Source organism: Rhodotorula toruloides (genome assembly GCF_000320785.1).
Source record: "Rhodotorula toruloides NP11 unplaced genomic scaffold Scaffold10, whole genome shotgun sequence".
Taxonomy (NCBI): Eukaryota; Fungi; Basidiomycota; class Microbotryomycetes; order Sporidiobolales; family Sporidiobolaceae; genus Rhodotorula; species Rhodotorula toruloides.
Genome location: NW_015622970.1, coordinates 172,334 through 192,316, shown reverse-complemented (window position 1 = coordinate 192,316; position 19,983 = coordinate 172,334). Strand labels below are relative to the sequence as shown.

The following is a 19,983-nucleotide window of genomic DNA, read 5'->3' as shown; positions in this document are numbered from 1 at the left end:
TCGCTCACACTCTCGCTGGGGACTCGTACAGCTCGCTATAGACTCGCACAAACTCTGTTACACGTGCACACGCACACGCACACCGACACTCCCTCACTCGCTCGTTCGACCCACCTCGCTCCCTTTCATCCCGAAGCTGATTCATGGCTTCAACACCGCCGCTCGTCTCGCACCCTGCACCGCCGAAGCGCCTGATACCGCCCAAAAAGTCTGTCGACCCGAACCTGCCGCCGGCGAAGGAGACTTGGGGGCAATGGATGAAACGGAAGGGGAATAGCTGGGGGACGACGGCGGTGGTGAAAGTGCGTAGCGGGGTCGTAAGCGTGGCTAGGTATCCCGTGAGCTGACAGTATGGCGGGCAGGGCATCGCAATCTCGGACTCGGTGGGCGGACGCGCGAACGGGATTGCTGAGCGGGTTCGTTCTCCTTCGCTTTCGTTTCACCGACCGTGCTGACCTTCTCGTTCATCGCAGGTGGGTGCCGAGCGGTTCTGGCCTACGACGGGAGACGGGCCGCAGGAGATGGAGAAGGCGGCGCGGATAATCAGATGTGCGCGCCGCTTTTATCGCCTTCACTCCCTCCAACTTACTGACACCTTTGCCCACAGCCTTCACAGTCGACGGCGTCGGCGTCAAAGTCGAGAAGAAGGACGAAAAGACCGGCCAGAAGATTCAGCGCAAAGTGATGCGCAAGATTCCCGCCAAGATCCTCCGCAGCGCCAAAGGCCTCGTCATCTTCAGCTCGTTGCGGAATGGGATTTTTCCCTTTGGCGGAGCGGGAGGGAGCGGCGTCATCGTTGCGCGGTTGGAAGACGGAACCTGGTCCGCCCCGTCGTTCATCTCACCCAACAATCTCACGGTCGGCTTCATGGCCGGCCTCGACCTCTTCGATTGCATCCTCGTTCTGCGGACCCAAGAAGCCGTCGACTCGTTCTCGTCCCAGGCCAAGGTGACGATCGGCTCGGAGATTGCGGTTGCGGCGGGACCGTACGGGTCGGGCGCGAGTGTCGAGGTTGGGACCGACAGGCAGCCTGTGCTGAGCTACATCCGGACACGCGGACTGTATGCGGGAGTCGAGTTGGTCGGACAGGCGTTCCGTGCGTGGCGCTTCCCTCCCCCCTAAATCGGCGTCGACTGACGCCGTCCGCTTCCTCCTTCCTCCGTTTTCCACAACCCAGTGTGTCGATTCGACGAGAACGAACGAGTGTGTGCGTTACGGACGCTGCTGTTCTGTCCTGCTTGTCGCTGACATCTCTCGCTTGCAGACTTCTGGCCTGGCGTCAAGGTTCGTGCCGTCTGCGCTGCCGTTCCTCTGACTCCCACTAACTCACTGACTTTGATCTACCCTTAACGAATAACAGCAAAAGGACATTGTGCGTGCTTTGCTGCCCATCTCAGCCCGTCAACCCACTCACCCTTTCTCGTCCCGCAGCTGACCGGCCGCACCCGCATCCCCCGAGAAGCCGAAACCCTCCTCGACGCCATCGACGCCGCCGAGTCCGGTTCCGCCCAACGCGCGCACGGCGACGAGAACGAGTTTGAGGAAGTCCTGCCGTGGGAAGACGGGTCGGTGATCGATTTGGAGGAGGGCGAGACGCTCAAGTTGCCGCCTACGCCTGACCAGCTCTCGAGGGAGGAAGAAGAGGAGGAGTGGAGGAGGCAGAAGGAGGAGAGGGACAAGAAGCGCTTCCTGCGGTGATGCGGTCACGGAGGCGAGTTGCATATCGTTACGACAAGACTTTCCTATACCCCCCTCATTTGCGGTTTCCATAGACTTTTTTGTTGCTAGATATACGTGTCCTGCACTGCTAGATATCGCTCCCGCCGCCCGACAAGTCCGCCTCTCGCGCTTCTCGCGCGTCCGCCTCCCTCTCCTTCTCGAGCTCTTCACGGCAGATCTGCGGGCATTAGTCGACTCAGCGCCTCAGCATGCGGGCTTGAGGCGCGGAAGGCGAACGCACCCGCTTCCACCGCTCGAGGTCAAACTTGGGCGCCCGGTCGATCTTGTCGCGCGGGCTGAAGTAATCCATAATGGCGAGAAGGATGTAGTCGACGATGATGATGATGCACATGATCTTGCCGAAAACAGCTCCGGTCCCGTAGTACCTATCCCAACCCGTCAGCTCGACCCTGCAAAGCGAAAGTGAACTAACGCACCTCCTCAACCGCTCGACGACCGGTACTCGCGGCACGCTCATGGCGTGGTAATAGACACGCTCGGTACGTTCAGCGACGTCCGTCCAGGAGTACACTTGGCGGAGCTGTTCGTGCGCCAGCAGCGGGTCGTGCGAGCCGGATCGGACGTGGGTGATTGCGCGCGAGATGGCTCGGACGAGGTCTGCGCGAGCGGGGTTTCAGTGATACTCACGAGTGCAGTACAGATTTTGGAGTACGCACCGTCGACATCAGGCTCGGCGAACTCCACGAGACCAGGCGGCAAGACTTCCGGTACGCCGCCTACTCGGGTCGATACGACGAACAAGCCGGCGCAGGCGGCTTCAAGGATGCCGATACCGAACGCTTCGGTGAGCGAGGGGTTGAGGAAGATTTGCGCGCGCGAGAGGAGCTGGGAGGAAAGGCATTAGATCGCTCAGCGGAAAAAGGGAGCGAAACGTAAGCGCACCTCTCGCACGTCCTCGTGCTTGACAGCTCCGAGCAGCTCGACGCGGTCCCGCAGGAGCGTCTGGTACTTATCGCGCATCTGGTCGAGCTCGACAATCTTGGGTCCGTCGCCGCCGATCAGGAATCGCACGTCTGAGTGGAGAGCGCAGACTTTCGGCAGGGCGGCAATGAGGAGGTCGATGCCCTTGCGGTAGACGAGGCGGCTGATGCAGACGATGGTGACTGCACGAGCTAATGAGTCAGCGATGTCAGGCGTTCCAGCTGGGAAGCCGCTCACGGATGTCGGGTACAGGAGGAACAGGTTCAGCCGGCCTGAACTGCGAAACGACGACGGCGTTCGGGATGACGTGAACGAGGGAGGGGTTGAGCGCGCCGCGCAGGACGGTGTTCTCCTTGCTACAGGACGAGACGAGGTTAGTCCACGTCTGCATCAAGCTTCGCGGCGAGAGCTGGCGTACCTCGTGTGCGAGACGCATGTGACAGCTTCGACGTCGCTCAGACACCCCTTGAGCATCTTGTTGCCCCAGATCTCGGCCATATTGCCCAGCCCAAAGAGAGAATGATCCGTAAAGACCGCCTTGACGCCCATCGTGCGGGCGTGCATGATCGTCTCCATCCCGAGCGCGCTCAGTGCCGCATGTGCGTGGACGACGTCGATAGACTCGCGGGTCAGGATCGACCGGATCCAGGGGAAGGCGGTGAAGAAGTTGGGCAGAGTAGCGTGGACGTGGGTTGGCGGGAGGGGCTGGACGGGAATGTAGTACACCTTGACGCCGTTCGGTAGCCATCGTACGCCGTTTCTAGGCGGATAGGCGTGCGTGATCACGACAACCTGTCGGACGAGAGGGTCAGCGCCCAAGTCGCGGCCGAGCGGAACAGGGAACGTCTCGCACGCGATGGCTGCGCTTGACTAGCGACTGTGCTAGGCTGTAGATGCTCGACTCGACTCCGCCGACCTTAGGAAAGAAGTAGTCGCTGACGAGGGCGATGTTGAGGGAGCGAGTTGATGAGGAGGAAAGGGACTCGCGACGTTCGCTGGAGGTATCGCCATGGTCCATTCCCTGCCCGCAGCCATCCAGCGGTCACTCTCGCTCAGTCCAGCAAGCCTCTTGCGGTAGATGAGGTTGTCGTTCTCGCTCGAGCCCCACTCCGCCTCCCTTGTTCCTCGACCACCACCTCTCACTGCTCGAGAGGAGTGTTAACGCTGCTGTGAGCTATGCCAGGCGCAGGAAACCCGTCTGCGGCGATCGAGCGACAACACCTGCGCTTCCACCGCCAATTGCAGGAGAACTCGCTCGCAAAGGTCAACCCCTTGCGACGGGCGTTGGACAAGGTGGAGGGTGGTTTGGCTGAAGCGGAGCGGGCACTCGAGGAGACGCGAAAGGCTCGCCTTGACCTCCAGGAGCGGGTGGAGAGTGTGCGCCACAGGAAGAGCGAAGCAGCGATGTTGGGTCCGCAGGTCCGCAAGGAGACACAGTGCGTTCGGAGGCGCCGCGTTTCACATGGCCAGCTGTTGACAGAGCGGAGACAGACGCTTGCTGTTAGTCCTCAAGGAGTCGACACAGGACTGGCTCACCCTCAGGAATCGCTTGCTCGAATTGTTCGCCAAGAAGTTTCGCCGTCAGCACGTCGAGCTGGACGAGGCCGACAAGCCTCCGCAGTTCCTCATGTACCTCACTCCATCCGAGCGAGACTCCCTGCCGCAGTCAATCGCCGACCTGCGCGAGCACCCTGTCTTCGATGGTCTCTTCACGCATGTCGAATGCCGCGACGATCCGGAGCAGGTCGAGGCGGATTGCCTCTCCGAGCAGAAGGAGCGCTCGCGGATCCTTTCGGTTTGCGAGCAAGAAGAAGCGTCTGTCATTCAGGAGAACGACGATTGGCTCACCGTGCTTTTCCTGACCGATCCAACTGACGGGTACGTTCTGCACCTTTGCGCCACATTATGCAACCCTGGTGACCATTTGTCTTACAGGCAATATCCGGCCCGTACCGGCGTCCACCACCACAGACCGGCGGCTGTTCTGCAAGCTGCGACTCTTCCTCATGCGCCATCGCAAGATGACGAGCTGCGCATCGAGGTGCTGCGTTGCATTATCACCAGCCGACTGTATGCTTACACTCCTCCTGGCTAGGTCGGTGATCGCATCCAGGTGATGAGACGCTTCGAGGACGGCTGGATGTCCGGCTTCAACCTCACGGCGGAGTCTGAGCGGCCATCTGAGCGAAGCATCGGGTTCGTCGGCTTATGTATCACTCACGTAATGCGAGCTGACTTGCTCGCGCTCCTCAGGTTCTTCCGCAGCGCGAGCATCGACAGAGTCTTGAGCCCTTTGGCAGCCAGCACTACGTCGAGTCCCGGTGTCTGCCTCCAATCCCTTCCTTCACAGCCAGACTTACGACAGAGTCTTCCCGACCAACGGCCGTCACACCCTACGCCTCGCTCCGTCGACTCGACCGCCCACTACCTCAGGTTTCGCGACGTCCTTCACTCGTTCGTCCAGCAACTGGCCACCGAGCACCTTCGGCTCGTCCTCGCCTACGTGCGCTATAGGCAAGACTGGCGTGAAGTTCTTGCGGGACTCGATGCCGACATCCGGCAGAACGACGAGGAAGCGACTCTGCTTCCCAGAAACCATCGCCGACTTCACCAGGCGGTCGAGGCGGACACAATTCGCCATCACCAGCTCTCTCAAAAGCTCGTGTACGAGATACTTCCGCTCATCATTCTCTCCCGTGGACCGTGATTCGTTCTCACCCGACTCGACCTTTCTTTTTTGTTGATGTTCACCCTTCTCGCAATCGCAACGCGTATATCGCGTCGTTCTTCTCATACTCCCGAGTTCCGCGTCCTGCCATTTTCGCTTGCGAGAGGCTGCACGAAGAGTCGAAGCGACCGACTTCGCGACTTCATCGCCGCGCGTCGCTTGGCCGCTTCCACACCCGCTCGCTCCCTCAGCTGGAATGACAGTCGCGATGCTAGACCCTAATAGACCCGCTGCCAACACTCGGAGTGCCAGACGCGCCCGCGACGCCGCCTCACTCTTGTTCTCGCTCCCCTCTCCGCACGACCCTGTCGCGTCGACTTCCACGGCCGTCAATCCTCCGGCGCATTTCAGCTTCCATCGACAGATCCAGGAGGATGCGTTGGCGAAGCTGCGTAAGCTGTCGGACGAATTGGAGGAGGTGGAGGCGCTGCTGGAGTACTGGGAGGAGGAGCAGTTCGGACTCTGCGAGTCGTTAAACGAGCACAACGAGGTGGCGGCGGAAGTCGTCAGGGAGCGCCAGCAGCATCGCGCGGACGTCAATGCTTTCTCGGCGCACTACGGGTGCGTGACATCTCGCTTGCTTCGGAGGGTCGTCTTCGCCTGTTCTTTCGTCTACAACCTTTGTTCGCCCACTTACAGGCAGAAGCACGCCGAGATGGAAACTCTCGCACTGGCTCTACCTCTGACGCTTGACGGCGAGGAGGAAATGCTTCGGCGCGTCGTCTGGCCGCACCAAACCATCGTCAGCAGAGAAGGCACCGGGATTCGACTGGCGCTCTTCCTCTCCCCGGAGCAACAAGCCGCTCTTCCGGTCACCCTGTCAGAGCTCAAAGGTCATGGAATCCTCGAGGCTTTGCCCGCCGGTATCGCCATCTCGCAAGCCGACCTCGGTTCGGTTAAAGCCGACTTCGAACACCTGGTCAAGGAGGCAGACGAGATTGGCGATTCATGTCGCCGTCTGGCCGAGACTTGACGGACTGCTGTCACGTAGCAAGAGTACATTCTCGAGTGCGTTGGTCCCTCTCGATCGCCTCTTCCCTTGCTGACTGCGAGATGGCGTGAAGGGACTCGCCGAAGATGAAGAGGGCTTTGGTCATCGACGCTTGTCAACATGAGCGACTGAACCCGGACCGCGAAGGTATAGAGCTCGCGATCCGCCCGCACGAGCCGCAGACCCCCGAGGAGCTTCGGATTGAGGTGAATGTTCCCTCGGATACGCGCTATATGTCCTTCGCTAACAAGCGGTTTCCTTTCAGGTCGATGATTGCATACAGGTCCTCCAGAGGAACGATGGTGATTGGGACATTGGCTATAATTTGACCGCGCATGAGAATAGACCGACAGAGCTTCTGGTCGGGTGCGTTCGACTTCTCTAATCACGGTACTTCTTTGCCTTTCTTGACTGTGTACTTTGCGCAGATTCTTCCCGCGTCAACGCACCCTCGAACGCTACGGCGCGGGCTATCCCCTCCGCCCCCGAAACGCCGAATGGAGCGCGCCACGGCCGGGCATCAAGCTTCCCAATCTCGACGAAGGGCCACCACGCGACTGTATTGAGCAGCGCTTTGCCTTACGCCGCCTCACGAACTCGATCCGGGAGTATTGCGGCTGCCTCCTCCTGCGGGCGAACAACGCGCTCCAGAGGCGCACGGACGAGCTGGCGGATGAGGCGGATCGGTTGCAGGAGGTGGCTGACAGCGTGGAGAGTGAGCAGGGGTGGGTTGCAGCGGAGTTGGATCGGGTGGAGGAGAAAGTGCAGAAGGAGGCGCAGCGGAGGTCGACAATCGTCGAGCGGATGGACGACCTGATCCTCTCGCTTGTCATCCTCTCGCGGCGCCCAGCGTGACCCAGCTGGGTGCGTCCACAGTCCCTAGGCTCTTGACGACTGCTTGACCGTCGTTGACGAGTTTTCCACTCACAGCTCGCCCGCTTCTTCGAACGCTCACTCTCCCCGCCGTCCGACTCTGCCGCTTCCCGTCACGCCCTTGCCAAATCACAACGATCCAGTCTTGCCTCTCCACGCACCGCATCGCATCCTCGCAGTCTGCAACTTTGTTCCGCTTGACCTTCTCGTCCCGGATGCACGGCCGGCTGCGGCGACGACTTGGTGAGCGGCGGGCGAAGATGACGGCCTTGGAGAGTCTTGCAAGCGTGTGTATGCGGAATGGCTTGAATCGCTTCACCCTGCGCGCGGCCCCCACTGCGTGCGCCGATGCCGAAGAGTCTCGCTGCGAGACGACGACTTCATCGCTTTGGCTCTCTCGCTCTCCTCACACACCGCAGACGACAGCGATGAGGGCAGCACTGTGGTCACTCGTGGCCAGCTCAGCAGCCACACTCGTCGCAGCAGCCCCGCCCTTCGTCCTCCAGGACGCTCGCATCCCCACTCCGAGTCCGCAGCCTGCGCGGCCCCTCGCAGACCTCTCACCCAGCGACTTTCACGCCGTCCAGGATGCTCTGAGGGAGTACCTCGAGCACCTCGTCGACGAGGGAAAGCGTCTCGTGCAGGACACCTTCGACGCCTTCGAGGATGACCTCGCCAAGACGCAGGACGACGGGATCCACCCTCCTCACCCGCCCTCTCACCCGCTCCCGCCGCCCGTCATCGACATGAGCAAGTACACCATTCTCGAGATTGTCAACCAGTCTTTCCATCGCCACCAGGAACACGAGGATGGCGAGGTCCGCCTCGTCGACCGCACGCTGCGCGAAGGTCTCGCGGCTCGTCGCCCTTGCAAGCATGCCCGCACGCTCGGTGGCGAGCATGGCGGCGACGACCACGACCATGAGCTCCCGCTCCACCGTCTCGCTTGGCTTGTCAACTTCTCGCCCGACGCCGCCAAACTCCTCGAGAAGGACGGCATTACGCTCCTCGCTCCCGACGACATGGCTCTCACCCCGCCTCACCGTCGTGGAGGCGGTGACCATCACGGTTTCGCCGGCCAGCCGGAGCGCTCGGTCGAGGACATGTTTGCGGCGACTCTGAGCGAACGCTCGCACCCGTTCCACTCGCACGAGTTCAGCCCTGAGAAGCTCGCCAAGCTTGCGGCATCCACCGACGGCGACGACGAGGACAAAGAGGAGAAGAAGCGCATCTTCCGCAAGATCATCGCTGTGGTCGGCGCCTGTGCGTCTCGTCTTCTCCTCCCTCTCGAATCCTTTCTTCCTTCCCTTCTCCGTGGCTACGAATGCTGACTCCTTTTCTACGCAGACCACGTCATTCCCGAGTCGCAGAACTCGCACGACTTGGTGGACCGCTCGACCGTGCCGACCCTCCTCGACGAGTCTCGCGTTCGCGTTTCCCCCGGCTTCGAGACCTTCCCCTTCCCCCACCCGACGCTCAAGTTCAACGTCTACTCGCACAAGCGCGGCCCGACTGTCATCGCCAAGAACGGCATCATCCACCTCGTTTCGGCACCGCTCTTCCCGCCCTGGACCGTCCTCAACGAGTTGTTCGTCTTTCCTGGCGCTTTTGCGGGCTTGACGAACGCCATTCAGAAGGTCGGACTCGACGAGCCACTCCTCCCGCCTAACGACGCCGACACCAAGCTTCCCGAGGACTTTGTCGGCTCGCCCTTCGTCCGGGGCATCGTCGAGGAACTCGCCGCCGAGAAGGGACTTGACTCGTTCACGGTGTTTGCGCCTTCGAACGCGGCGTTTGCCCGACTCGGCTGGAAGATCAACGGCTTCTTGCACTCGCCCATCCCGTTCGCCAAGAGGGTTCTCAAGTACCTTCTCTCGTACCATGTCGTCCCCGGCTTGCGCTTCTACTCCGACTTCCTCCACAACGACTCGTCTATCGCCTCCGAGTATGTCGTCAAGGAGGAGGTCGACGTCGAGGTTCCGCTCGAGTGGGTGACGGAAGGTCACAGCCAGGTCTTCCACCCCTCGGACTGGTCTCTCCCGCCCTTCCCCGGCCGTCGCCCGTCCGACGAACACCCTCACCCGCCCCCTCACGTCCCGGAACGCCCACACCCCGGCCCTCGCGCAAACATCACGCACTACGTCCTCCCGACCCTCCTGACCGAACACAACCCGAACGCGACGCTCAAGATCGGAGTCGTCTCGTACCGCTCGTTCTTTGGCAAAGGCCCGATTAGGAGGAACGTGATTGTGTTCCCCAGTCATGGGGGCCATCATGGACACCATGCGGCGGAGAAGGAGGAGGAAGAGGTTCGCCGTGTTTGGGGCAACGAGGGAGGAGACGACCACGGTAGGATCCCGAGGCCTCACCCGGTCAAGGTCGCTTTCACGGACGTCCCTGCTCGTGCGGGCGCTATCCAGGTGCGTTTCGCCCTTGTGCTCCCCGTTCTCCTCGGTGGCTACTGGCGGTTGCTCACGACCGGACGGGTTCGCACAGGTCCTCGGCCACGACTTCCTCCTCCCTCCTCCCCCGCCTCACAAATACCACGACCACGACCACGAGCACTCGGACGACCTCGTCTCGCTCGCGCAGAACGAGGCTCGTCGCCTCGCCAAGGCAGTTCACAAGCTCTTTGCCTGATCGGACTCGCCCAGTCCGAGAAAGCCATCAATCTGTACAGCTCTCTCTGTCTTGCGCTGCCTTGCGTCCTGTACCTACTCGTCCCGCCCTTACCCTTTTCTTTCCTGTAGCCACATTTTGTCCTCAGTGCTTACTCCGCAGCACTCACAGTCAGTAACGAAGATCAAGTTGACGTTGTAGCGGCGCTGTCAACGCGAAGTCGAGGAAAGCGCGACCTTGCGAAGCTCGATGGCGGAGCGGTCTCTCAGCGAGTTCGCGCAAGTACAGTGAACGAAGCAGTTGCAGAAGATGCGATAGTGCTACAACTAAAAGCGATGGACAGGAAAACAAAAGCAGAGTACAGCAGGAAAGGTGCTAGACAACGACGAACTCCTCCGTGTCTGCCTCGCTCGCCGCTGCGTCCGCCTTCTCCTCCTTCTCCTCCTTCGTAGCGGGACGTTCCTCGTCATCGAGCGGAGCGGGCGCCGGGTCGACCGCCTCAGCCTGCTGGAGCACCTCGTCGACGACATCCTTCTCCTCCTTGTCCGTCTTGGCGCCCTCGCCCGTCTTGCTCACCAGCGTCTCCTCATTCGCAGGCGACGTCGAAGGCGAAGGTGCGGGAGCGTGGAAGATAGAGGGAAGGGCGACGCCGGCGAAGGCGGTGATGGTAGGCGAACGAGGGCGAGGGGAAGACGGGCGCGTCGAGGCGGGAGCGGGGGAGTCGGAAGCGGCGGACGAGCGGACGATGTCGGTTTCGGAGAAAGCGGGAGAAGTGGTCGTCGCAGGTTCGGTAGGCTCAGACGTCGAGGTCGGCTCGGAGGGAGGTTCAGTCGATGGAGGAGTCGACTCGGAGGGCGCGGGTTCGGCAGCGACGTCGACGGCGGACTCGACAGCGGCGTCAATAGCGGGTGTGACAGTCTGTTCGGCGGCCTCAGGCGAAGCTGTTGGCGAAGAGGAAGTCAGCAGCCGATCAAACGAAGCGAGAGACTGAGCGGGAACGCACCTTTCGGCTGAGCAGCCTCGTCCTCATCATCCGAGTGCGCAGACGACCCCGTCGCCGAGCTCCTCTGGCTCTGCCTCTCCCACTCCGCATCCTTCAGCTCGTCCAACCTGTCCAACTCCTTCTCAACGCGCCTGACAAGCTCCTTCCGCGCCTGCTTGACTGCCTCATCGCCATGCGATTCGATCGCGTCGATCTTGCTCAGGAGCGAGACGAGGTAGTCTTCGTATGCGAGGAAGGCCGTGTTGGACTTGCCGTAAGAGAGGGGAGGGGTCGAGGGAGTCGAGTCGGCGGGGGTGGTGGACTGGAAGGTCAAGACCGAGGGAGAGGTGAAAGCCGTCTGGTGCGACTCGAGGTCGGCGCGAAGGGCGGAGATCGAGTCGAGGGCGGACTGGCGGTCGGCGGCAGAGGTGTTTTCGGTCGGCCCCTCGGCAGCAGGCGCTGCCGCATTTGCGTCGACTGGCTCGGCAGGCGTGGGCTCCTCAGGCGCGGGCGCACGCGCGGACGAGGATGGCGAAGGAACCGGTTCGGAGGCGGGCTGAGGGACGGCGACGGTGGGAGCGAACTCGTCGGCAGAACGGGGTGCGGGAGTCGGGACCGAAGGCGTGTTGTCGACAGACTGTGAAGCCTTGTCCGCCTCACCTTCGAGAGCGGGAATGGCCAACTCGATCAAGACCTCGAAGAGAGCCTGAGAGAGCGGCGCCTGCCGCTGCCTCGCGCGTCTTGCCTCGACCACCCTGCGACGCTGCTCCAGCTCGAATTCCTGACGACGGCGCTGTTGCTCCCTCGCAATGTTAGCGGCACGCTGCGCAGCCTCGATGGCGGCGCGGCGACGGGCGACTTCGGCGGCGAGTGCGGCGCGGTAAGCGAGCGCCTCCTCGATAGCTCGCTGCTGCGCCTGCTGTTCCTGCAGGCGACGACGACGTTCGGCCTCCTGAGCGGCGACGAGGCGTTCGATGGCGAGACGGCGCTGTCGACGGCGTTCCTGCTCGACCGCAGCAGCGAAGTACGCCATCTCGGCCTGACGTTGCTGGTGAAGTCGACGGCGGTGGGCTGTCTCCTCCTGCTGCTGGGCGGCGAGGTAGACGGCGTACTCGATCTGCTCCTGGTAGGCGGCGAGGGGCGAGTACGACGAGGCGAACATGGGTGGCGGGTGGCGTGAGAGGGTGGCTCGGTAGTAGGAGAGTGTGGAGAGTGAGAGTGGAGAGTGGAGGTGTAAGAAGAAGCAAAGCAAGCGAGGCGGAGGGTCGACCAGTCATCCCCTCCGAGGCCCGCCCTGTTCGACCAAGTTCTGGCAAGTGCTGGGTGGTGGAGCGCCGCGCACGCCCGCTGACGAATCCAGCAACTCGGACAGCACACTCAGCACACACAGAGCGAGTTCATCTCATCATACAGGCCGCGCAAGCCCTTCCAACCGTGTCCCGTCCATCCGAAGCGAGGCGGAGCTGATGACGTGAGCAGGCGAGGGAGGGGCGTCGCAGGCGTCGCGGGCGGTGGCGGCGGGTGCAAGCGGGGTCTGGACGTGCACAAGAGCTGTCAATGCAAGCCTAGCGCGAGCGAGCCGCTGTGTAAGGAGGCTGAGCCCGACTTCCCGTCGCTCCGCTGCAAGTGGACTCTCGCTCGTCTCTGAGCTCGCCAACGGCCAGATCCTACCGACAAGACGGTTCATTCCACGCTCAGCAATGCGGGTGGAACAAGAACCTGGAGGCAAGACGTGACAGCAGGCGGAAATATAGACAAACTCGTGGGAAAGGCGAAGGGGGAGTCTATGCAATCGTGCGGCGGCCGACAGTGCCGTTGCGCTCGCCAAGAGGAAGAGGAGAGAGCGGGCGAGCCGAGGTCGGTTGAGCAGGGAGGGCGGGCTTGCCGCTGAGCGACTTGCGCGGAGTCGAGATGCTCGCCATCTTGCGCGAGAGCGAGCCGAGCGTGTTCGACGACGACTTGGAGCGTGCGCGGGAGGGGGGGCGAGGTCCGGGCGTGTTCGAGCGCGAGTCGGCGCTGGAGGAGTGCTCGTGCCGGTGGTGCGAGTTGCGGTGTCGGCGGGATAGGCTGCCGACTGCGAGACGAAAGCGTGTCAGCGGATTGCCCTACTCCATTCAAGAGCAAGTTACGCACCATCGTGTTCGCCGCAGCAGACCCTGACGTTCTCGAGGCCCTCAAAGTCCTCATCCTCATCCGCCATGTCCGGAAGCTCGTTGCGGTCAACAACCTCGAGGCTCCCGTCCGCTGCATCAAAGTCGCCATAGTTGCTCATCGAGCGCATCGAGCGCGGGCTCCCGAGCATGACGCTCTGACGGCGGTACTGCGCTGCAGCCGTCTCGGGTCGTCGAGGGGTCGTGCCGAAGGTACCGACCGAGACTTTGGACGACTGGCGAGCCTTAGGCGTCAAGCGCGACTCGGAGAGGCTGGCGGCACCGAACGAATAGATCTTGTCGGGAATGCCGAAAAAGTCGCCAGACTCGTTGCCGACCAGCGACTTTGAGCCGTTCCGCGAGGAAGTCGAGTTGAGCGCCGGCGTGCTCGGCGCGCGGCGCGAGTTGCGCGTGCTGGCGGCGTCGCCGGAGCCTTCGGGACGGTTGATGAGGTAGTTGATAGCCTGTTCGAAGGAGAGTGAGCGGAGTGCGGGCTAGAAGCGGAAGAACGGAATTCACGGTGAACCACATGTCGTGCCGGTCCTTCGTGCCCGCCGTCAGCTTGTACTCGCGGTCGGGACCTCGGATGATGATGCTGTGCTGATGGAGGCCGGGCGGGAAGGGGTTCGGGTCGAGGACTTGGCGGACGCTCTCGATGTAGGCTGTAGAGCGGAGGACTCGTCAGCTTGTTGAAGGCGTGAGACGGGGGACGGCGCTACGCACTGCTCTTCGACTTGGCCTGCGAGGCAGTCGGCGCCGTCGGGTCAACCGCCGACCAGTAAAGCGTGCGGCTGTAAGGGTGGAGCCAGAAGAACCGGCGGTGGCGGTTCTCCGAGTAGCCCTTGCCGACCTTGCGGCGCGTGTACTTGTGCAAGTGCTCGCCGATCATCGTCTGCGTGATGGCGTGGATGACTTCCGGGTCTGTCGAGTCGCCAGCTGCGCGAGTCGAGCCGGGCAAGGGAGCGCCGGGCGCGTCGTAGCCGCCGTCGCTCGTCGCCTCGGACGCCATCGACATGCGTCGGTGCGCGCCAAGGTCGCTGTGCATGCTGAGCTCGGAGAGTGAGCGAGCAGACGTGCCGGACAGCTGCTGGCGAGACATGCGGACGCTGCGGGGCGTGGCAGCCACGTCGGTCGAGGCGGGTTGGCGGACCTTGCTGAGGTTGGCGAAAGGAGCAGCAGAGCGAGTGGAAGTTGCGGTCGACAAGCCGGAAGCCTGGGACCGCAAGGTGTGCTGGCCCGCTGCGCCGGGAACAGGCGGAGCGAGGAAGGTGGACCTGCGCGCGTACTCGTCGTCGAACGTGGGCGACTGGGCGCGGAAGAGGAGGTCGGCGGGAGGGGGAGACGTCGGACGAGGAGGCGGCGCCTGGCGAGTCGACTTGGCCGAGGCCTGCGAGATCGTGCTGCGCGCCTTGCGAGCCGATGGAAGCGGCGGAGGACCCATGGCCTCTTTGCCCTTGCCTTCGGCGACGGCCGCCGAGCCGAGCTCGACGTACGAGCGATCGTTGAAGGGAGAAGGCGTGACGGGGCGCGAGTCGGCATCGCCAAGGAAGGCGGAAGCTCGTGCAGCCGCCTCGTCCAGGTCGTCCTCGGGTTCCGCTGCTCGTGTCGGAGCAGGAGTGGGCACAGAGCGGTCAACGTACACGACCTTCTCGACGACCTTTTCCACCTCGACAATGCGCTCGACCGGCACCTCGACGCGCTTCTCGACAACGCGATCAACGTAGACGAGCTTCTCGATCTCGACCGGCTTGTCGACGTAAACGACCTTGTCGACGTAGACAGTCTTGACCTCGGGCTCGGCGGGCAAGACGAGGTCGCTTTGGCGGCCGCGGATCGTCCGGCGGAACGCCTGCGTCTCGTCGTCGTCCTCGCCAGCAAGGACCTCGGCTTCGCTGTCGTCCTCGTCGGCGAACGCGCCCGTCCTGCCCGAGCCGACAGAGACAAAGTCCTGCATCGAGGTCGAGCGCGTATTGGTGGTGCCGGAGAAGGATCGGCGAGGCTGGCGGTCGAAGGAGGGACGGCCAAGAGACGAAGCTGCGCCGCCGAGAGACTCGCGAGCATCTTCGTAGTCGACCTCCGTCTCCGTGTCGGTGTAGTAGGTCTGGCGGCTCGGCGCGCCTCGGTCGGTCGACTCGGAGCGAGCGTCGTCATCGGACGACTCGCTCGGGGCGGATCGCAAGCCACGGAGCATCGAGAAGGACGAGAGGGTCTTGTCGCGGTCACCCTGCGAAATCGTGCCGTAGGATGCCGTGAGCTTCGAGAGAGCCGGCTGGTTGGCGAGAGCGCGGTCTTCCATGCGGGAAGCGGCGTTGGCGAGGGAGACAGGCGCGGGCTGGGGAGGTGTCGCCTGGACGTTGGCGTCCTTTGTCGAGGGTTTGGGTGCCTGGACCTCGACAGTGCGCTCGACAATGCGCTCGACCTCGACGGTCCGCTCGACGGGAACCTCGACGATGCGCTCGACGGGAACCTCGACGATGCGATCCACCGGGACCTCAACGATGCGGTCGACGACCTTCTCCACCTCGACAGGCACTTCAACACGCTTCTCCACCTCGACCGGAACCTCGACCCGCTTCTCAACCTCGACGCGGACCTCCTTGATGACCTCGACGGGCACCTCGATCCGCTTCTCCACCTCGACCTCGACGACGCGCTCGACAATCCTCTCGACTTCGATGGGCATCTCGACGCGCTTCTCGACTTCGACGAGACGCTCGACGATCCGTTCGACCGGGACTTCGACACGGATCTCCTTGATCTTCTCGACCTCGACCGTGCGGACGACGTCGACGGGCACCTCGACGATGCGCTCGACGACCTTTTCGATGGGGACCTCGACTCGGCGCTCGACGTCGACAGGGACCTCGATCCGCTTCTCGACCTCGACCGTCTTGATGACCTCGACCGGAACCTCGACGCGCTTCTCCACCTCGACGATGCGGTCGACAGGGACCTCGATGCGGACCTCGCGCTCGACGACCTTTTCGACCTCGATCGGGACCTCCTTGATCTTGATGACCTCGACAGGGACCTCGACGCGCTTCTCGACCTCGACGAGCTTCTCGACGATCCGGTCGACGGGAACCTCGACCGTCTTGATGACCTCGACGGGGCGGTCGACGATCCGCTCGACCTCGACGATGCGGTCGACCGGCACTTCAACCCGCTTCTCAACCTCGACGATGCGGTCAACGGGAACCTCGACGATCCGGTCGACGGGCACCTCCACAGTGCGGACGACCTCGACCTCCTTCTCGACGATCCGCTCGACAGGCTCGGGCGGCGGAATCGGGTCGGTCGCGGTGCCCTTGTCGGCGAACGTCTTCTGCACAACCTCGTCCTCCTCTTCCGGCACAGGACCGACAGAGACCTGCCTGGTCCGCCCGAGAATGGAAGCGAGCGAGCCAATCGAGGCGGGACGAGGTGGGCGCGCCGAGGTGGTCGAACCGCCGAGCATGTCGGCGAGCGTAGGTCCGCCAGCGCGCGACATCGAGAACGAGTCTTCCGTCTCGACCGAGACGGCACGGTCGGTCCTACGAGGCTGAGCGGTAAACGATGCGCGGGAGAGGACGCTCGAGTCGAGTGCGCGAGTTGGCGAGTCGATATCGAACGAGTCGTCGGCGCGGGTGCGAGTCGAGGCGGGCGAGGGCTCTTCGTCTTGGAAGCGGTGCTCGAAGATGCTCGCGCCGTCGACATCGCCGAGCGCGGCGGCAGGGAAGGGCGAGGCCTCGTCGTCGACGTCCATCGCGGACTTGGCCTCGACGGCGTCGTCCGAGTCGGAGAAGGCGGCGCGGGCGAGACGAGACGGTACACGGCCACCGCGACGAGCAGCCGAGCCTCGTCCGCGCGCTGAGCCTCGGGCAGACCCGCGAGCTGAACGAGGCGCGACGAGCGAGTTGCCCTTCTGCCTCGTGGGCGTCCTCGAGACAGCCAGCAGGTCGTCGTCCTCCTCGTCGGTCGTGACGTACCCTGCCGCCGCAAGCTTCTGCTTCTTCGGCTTGGTGCCGACCAAGTCGCCCGCGAGACCTTCATCGTCCTCGTCCGAATCGCTCCCATCGAGCGGGTCGTCTCCCCAAACCTTCTCGCCTTTCCCATCCTTCCCTCCAACCGTCCCACCAAGCCCAACCAACTTCCTCCTCAACTCCATCTTGCCCTGCTTCTCCCTCTGCAAGCTCGTGCGAAGAGTCTGGATCTGCCTCTGCGCGTGCGCGAGCGAAGCGCGGAGCGAGTCGGCTTCCGAGGCGTAGCCGTGAGGGCGAATAGGCGAGTTGGAAGGCGAGTCGCCCGTCGCGCCGAACATTGCGTCCGGGTCGTTCTCGCCGAAGACGGAGGAGGGGAACCCTTCGCCTGTCCTGCGACGCGCAGTAGAGCGGAAGACGTCGTCTCCCGGTCCGCCGAACTCGTCGTCGTCGAACCCTTCGCCGTTCGGTCCGCGCCACCCAGGCGTCCCAGGTCCGGGCGATCCACCGAGCGCTCCACCGCGGCGGAACGTCCTCTTCTGGCCCTTGAGCTCATTCTTCAATCCCTCGAGCGTTCCCTGCAAGTCGCTCTTATCGCGCTGCAACCCAGCCTGGGCCTTGCGCATATTGGCCATGTCCGTCTCGTGCTTCTGTTTGAGCTGGTCGAGCTCTTTCGCGAGTCTCTCCGTCTCGAGGCGCTGAGAGTCGAGTGCGTCGCGCGTGTGCGCGAGGTCTTTCGTTTGGCGGGATAGGGCGGATTCGGTCTTTTGGAGGGAGGACTGGGCGGTCGTGAGCGAGGTGCGGAGGTCTTGCGTCGCGAGCTCGAGTTCCCAATTGATCTCCTTGTAGCGCTCTGTGCCATCACCGGAGGGCCGAATCTCGTCAGCGTGTGGCTCTTCGGCAGACGAGAAAGGGAAAAACCGGCGTCGAACGCACCAACACTCTCCTCGACGCTCCTCCTCGCACTCTCCGCCGCCTCCCTCTCCCTCACACACTCCTCCCTCTCGCCCTCCAGCACCCTGAGCTTCTCGTCCCTCTCAACAAGCAACGCCTGCAACCTCCTCACCTCGACGAGGAGGGACTGCCCAATCTCGGTCGCGAGCTCGATGTCGGCTGTGCGGTGCGAGGAGGGGGCGTTTCGGGCTCGGCGGTCGGAGGAAGGATCGACGGAGGGTGCAGCGTGGGAGGACGAGAGGTCGGCCATGGAAGGGCGTTTGGCGAGTGATGCGCTGCGTGGACGACGGATGCCGCCGTCTGACGAAGGTAGCGGGACCGCCTCGAGAGCAGGTACGCCCCTCGCCGCTGCAGTCCCGACGACCTGATACAGTTCGCCATTCGAGCGCTCCCAAACCTCGAGTTCGTCCTCGAGCGCCTTGAGGCTCTTCTTCGTCTCCTCTCCCACTTCCTTCCTTCCAATTCCCGAAGAACTCCCACTCGCATCACTCTCTTCCCCCTCCCCTTCCACTCCAAACCTTCGGGAAACCTCCGCAATCTCCCTGATCCTCGCCTCGAGTTCCTGTTGTTGGCTCAACAACGCCTGGCCGAGTTGGCCTGCAAGTTGGACTTCTTCTGCTTTGGCTCGGAGGAGCGATTCGAGGCGGTTCAGGAGGGTTGCGGGCGTGAGGGGCGGGGAGGAGGAGCGAGGGGGCGTCAGGGAGTGGGCTAGGTGAGGGTGCGAGGGGTAGGGGTCTTCCGAGAGGAACGAGTGCGTCGAGTGCGTTGGAGAGGGTGGAGACGCCATCGTAGTGGACTGCGAGACTGCACGATGCGCAGACGAGCGGAAGGAAGTCAGTTATGTGAGCGAGCCCAAACAACCTCCTCTTCGAGTCGGCGCGTCCCCTCGATCCTTCGGGGCAGGAGAGACGCACCTGGCTACGCGCAATGTCCCTCTACACGCTACTGCAGTCCTCTGAGCGCGCTGGTAGGCCCGGCGAAGGGAGTTGCGGGTCGACCTCGGGGACGGGACAAAGAAAGAGCCCTCGAGTCGCGCGAGGTGTGCGCAGGTGCTGCAGCGGGATAGACGGGGGGTTGTGGCGCGCCAGAGAGTGCGGTGCGGCGCGGCACAGTCAAGCAGGGCGCCGAGTGAGCGGGTGCCGGCGAAGGCGATGCGAAGTTGAGTGAGAGCGAGACGAGGAGGGTCGAGGACGAGTCGAGGTCAGTGCGGGCGGGTGTGGCTGCCACGGTGAGCTTGCGCGTACGTGTGCGGACGTTCTGCGAGTACAAACAAGTTAGTTGGCGAGGGCGAGTGTGGACTGGGTGTGAACCGTCGCCGCAGGACGAGAGAGGGTCGCCGTCTCGCTCATGCTGCAGGTCCGTCAACGTGAACAAGTGCAGTAGCATATCGCATGGTTTACCGTACAACCTTCAGACCGCCCTGAGCCGTTGTCAAGTACCTCGCTTCGACAGCATGCTCGCTCACAGCGCGAGTTCCTCCTCCTCCTCCTCCTGCGACCACACCGTCTGACACGCTCAGACGTAGAACAGAACTCGCTACCGGTGTTGCGCCATGTCCGTCCTCCGCTCTTACGTCGGCCCCCGCCGCCGCTTGGCCTTTCCCCTCCTCATCAACCAGCCTCTCGCCCCCTCCTACCTCGCTCCGTCGTTCAGTACCACCTCGTTCCGCGAGGTCGAGGTCGGGAAGGAGACGAACTTGTCCTCCACGTCGCGCGAAAAGGCCATTGCCGGCGCGTCGCCGCCGAACGTCGACCAGAAGCGCTCTGCTTCGTGTACTCTCACGCACGCCGCAGAGGAGACTGCTCCATACGTGGCGCTGGTCATCGTACTAGTGGGTATTGCGGCTGCTACCGGGATTGGTCAGTGTGTCCCTTGCCGGTTCAACGACGGTCGATGCTAACTGACCCCTTGTGTTGGCTTCCGGCAGCATGGGCGACCGCACACTTCGAGCGGTTGCGCTTGAGGAGCTACATGGATGATCGCTTCCGTGGGTTGCATGACGAGATGGGAGCGCACATGGGCCACATGCAGGCCGCCCTTGCGCCCCTCGCAGCAATGCCCGCCTT

General features: G+C 63.0%; 9 protein-coding genes across 9 annotated transcripts in view; 6 read left to right on the top strand and 3 right to left on the bottom strand.

Annotated features, from left to right (window-relative positions):
• Positions 1 to 143: 143 nt before the first annotated feature.
• On the top strand, positions 144 to 1,698 carry RHTO_00699 (Ysc84 actin-binding domain protein; the record flags this gene model as incomplete). The annotated part of the gene is made up of 8 exons (XM_016414383.1): positions 144 to 302; positions 363 to 416; positions 474 to 549; positions 608 to 1,096; positions 1,178 to 1,207; positions 1,265 to 1,284; positions 1,361 to 1,372; positions 1,432 to 1,698. 8 exons carry the CDS (start codon positions 144 to 146, stop codon positions 1,696 to 1,698), a joined length of 1,107 nt encoding a protein of 368 aa, XP_016273539.1.
• A 109-nt stretch (positions 1,699 to 1,807) lies between these two features.
• On the bottom strand, positions 1,808 to 3,679 carry RHTO_00698 (phosphatidylinositol glycan, class A, glycosyltransferase family 4 protein; the record flags this gene model as incomplete). The annotated part of the gene is made up of 8 exons (XM_016414382.1): positions 1,808 to 1,897; positions 1,961 to 2,105; positions 2,157 to 2,337; positions 2,397 to 2,565; positions 2,623 to 2,843; positions 2,899 to 3,017; positions 3,080 to 3,453; positions 3,515 to 3,679. 8 exons carry the CDS (start codon positions 3,677 to 3,679, stop codon positions 1,808 to 1,810), a joined length of 1,464 nt encoding a protein of 487 aa, XP_016273538.1.
• A 158-nt stretch (positions 3,680 to 3,837) lies between these two features.
• RHTO_00697 (SH3 domain-containing protein) lies at positions 3,838 to 5,368 on the top strand (the record flags this gene model as incomplete). Its single annotated transcript, XM_016414381.1, has 5 exons — positions 3,838 to 4,097; positions 4,153 to 4,539; positions 4,597 to 4,702; positions 4,757 to 4,857; positions 4,915 to 5,368. The coding sequence occupies 5 exons, from the start codon at positions 3,838 to 3,840 to the stop codon at positions 5,366 to 5,368; spliced, it is 1,308 nt and encodes a 435-aa protein (XP_016273537.1).
• Positions 5,369 to 5,585: 217 nt separating this feature from the next.
• RHTO_00696 (uncharacterized protein) lies at positions 5,586 to 6,362 on the top strand (the record flags this gene model as incomplete). Its single annotated transcript, XM_016414380.1, has 2 exons — positions 5,586 to 5,950; positions 6,029 to 6,362. The coding sequence occupies 2 exons, from the start codon at positions 5,586 to 5,588 to the stop codon at positions 6,360 to 6,362; spliced, it is 699 nt and encodes a 232-aa protein (XP_016273536.1).
• A 104-nt stretch (positions 6,363 to 6,466) lies between these two features.
• RHTO_00695 (SH3 domain-containing protein) lies at positions 6,467 to 7,235 on the top strand (the record flags this gene model as incomplete). The annotated part of the gene is made up of 3 exons (XM_016414379.1): positions 6,467 to 6,586; positions 6,646 to 6,746; positions 6,809 to 7,235. The coding sequence occupies 3 exons, from the start codon at positions 6,467 to 6,469 to the stop codon at positions 7,233 to 7,235; spliced, it is 648 nt and encodes a 215-aa protein (XP_016273535.1).
• A 446-nt stretch (positions 7,236 to 7,681) lies between these two features.
• Positions 7,682 to 9,893, top strand: RHTO_00694 (Fasciclin domain family protein; the record flags this gene model as incomplete). The annotated part of the gene is made up of 3 exons (XM_016414378.1): positions 7,682 to 8,516; positions 8,601 to 9,673; positions 9,750 to 9,893. 3 exons carry the CDS (start codon positions 7,682 to 7,684, stop codon positions 9,891 to 9,893), a joined length of 2,052 nt encoding a protein of 683 aa, XP_016273534.1.
• A 354-nt stretch (positions 9,894 to 10,247) lies between these two features.
• Positions 10,248 to 12,016, bottom strand: RHTO_00693 (bcl-2 associated athanogene 3-like protein; the record flags this gene model as incomplete). The annotated part of the gene is made up of 2 exons (XM_016414377.1): positions 10,248 to 10,813; positions 10,876 to 12,016. 2 exons carry the CDS (start codon positions 12,014 to 12,016, stop codon positions 10,248 to 10,250), a joined length of 1,707 nt encoding a protein of 568 aa, XP_016273533.1.
• Positions 12,017 to 12,638: 622 nt separating this feature from the next.
• Positions 12,639 to 18,704, bottom strand: RHTO_00692 (anucleate primary sterigmata protein A; the record flags this gene model as incomplete). Its single annotated transcript, XM_016414376.1, has 5 exons — positions 12,639 to 12,928; positions 12,988 to 13,468; positions 13,524 to 13,666; positions 13,728 to 17,816; positions 17,900 to 18,704. 5 exons carry the CDS (start codon positions 18,702 to 18,704, stop codon positions 12,639 to 12,641), a joined length of 5,808 nt encoding a protein of 1,935 aa, XP_016273532.1.
• A 765-nt stretch (positions 18,705 to 19,469) lies between these two features.
• Positions 19,470 to 19,983, top strand: part of RHTO_00691 (uncharacterized protein) — a gene marked incomplete at both ends in the record, with an annotated part of 803 nt that continues 289 nt past the window's right edge. The window contains 2 exons of the mRNA XM_016414375.1: positions 19,470 to 19,776; positions 19,845 to 19,978. Of these exons, the coding sequence (XP_016273531.1) occupies positions 19,470 to 19,776; positions 19,845 to 19,978 (441 nt within the window). The remainder of the gene's footprint in view (positions 19,777 to 19,844; positions 19,979 to 19,983) is intronic.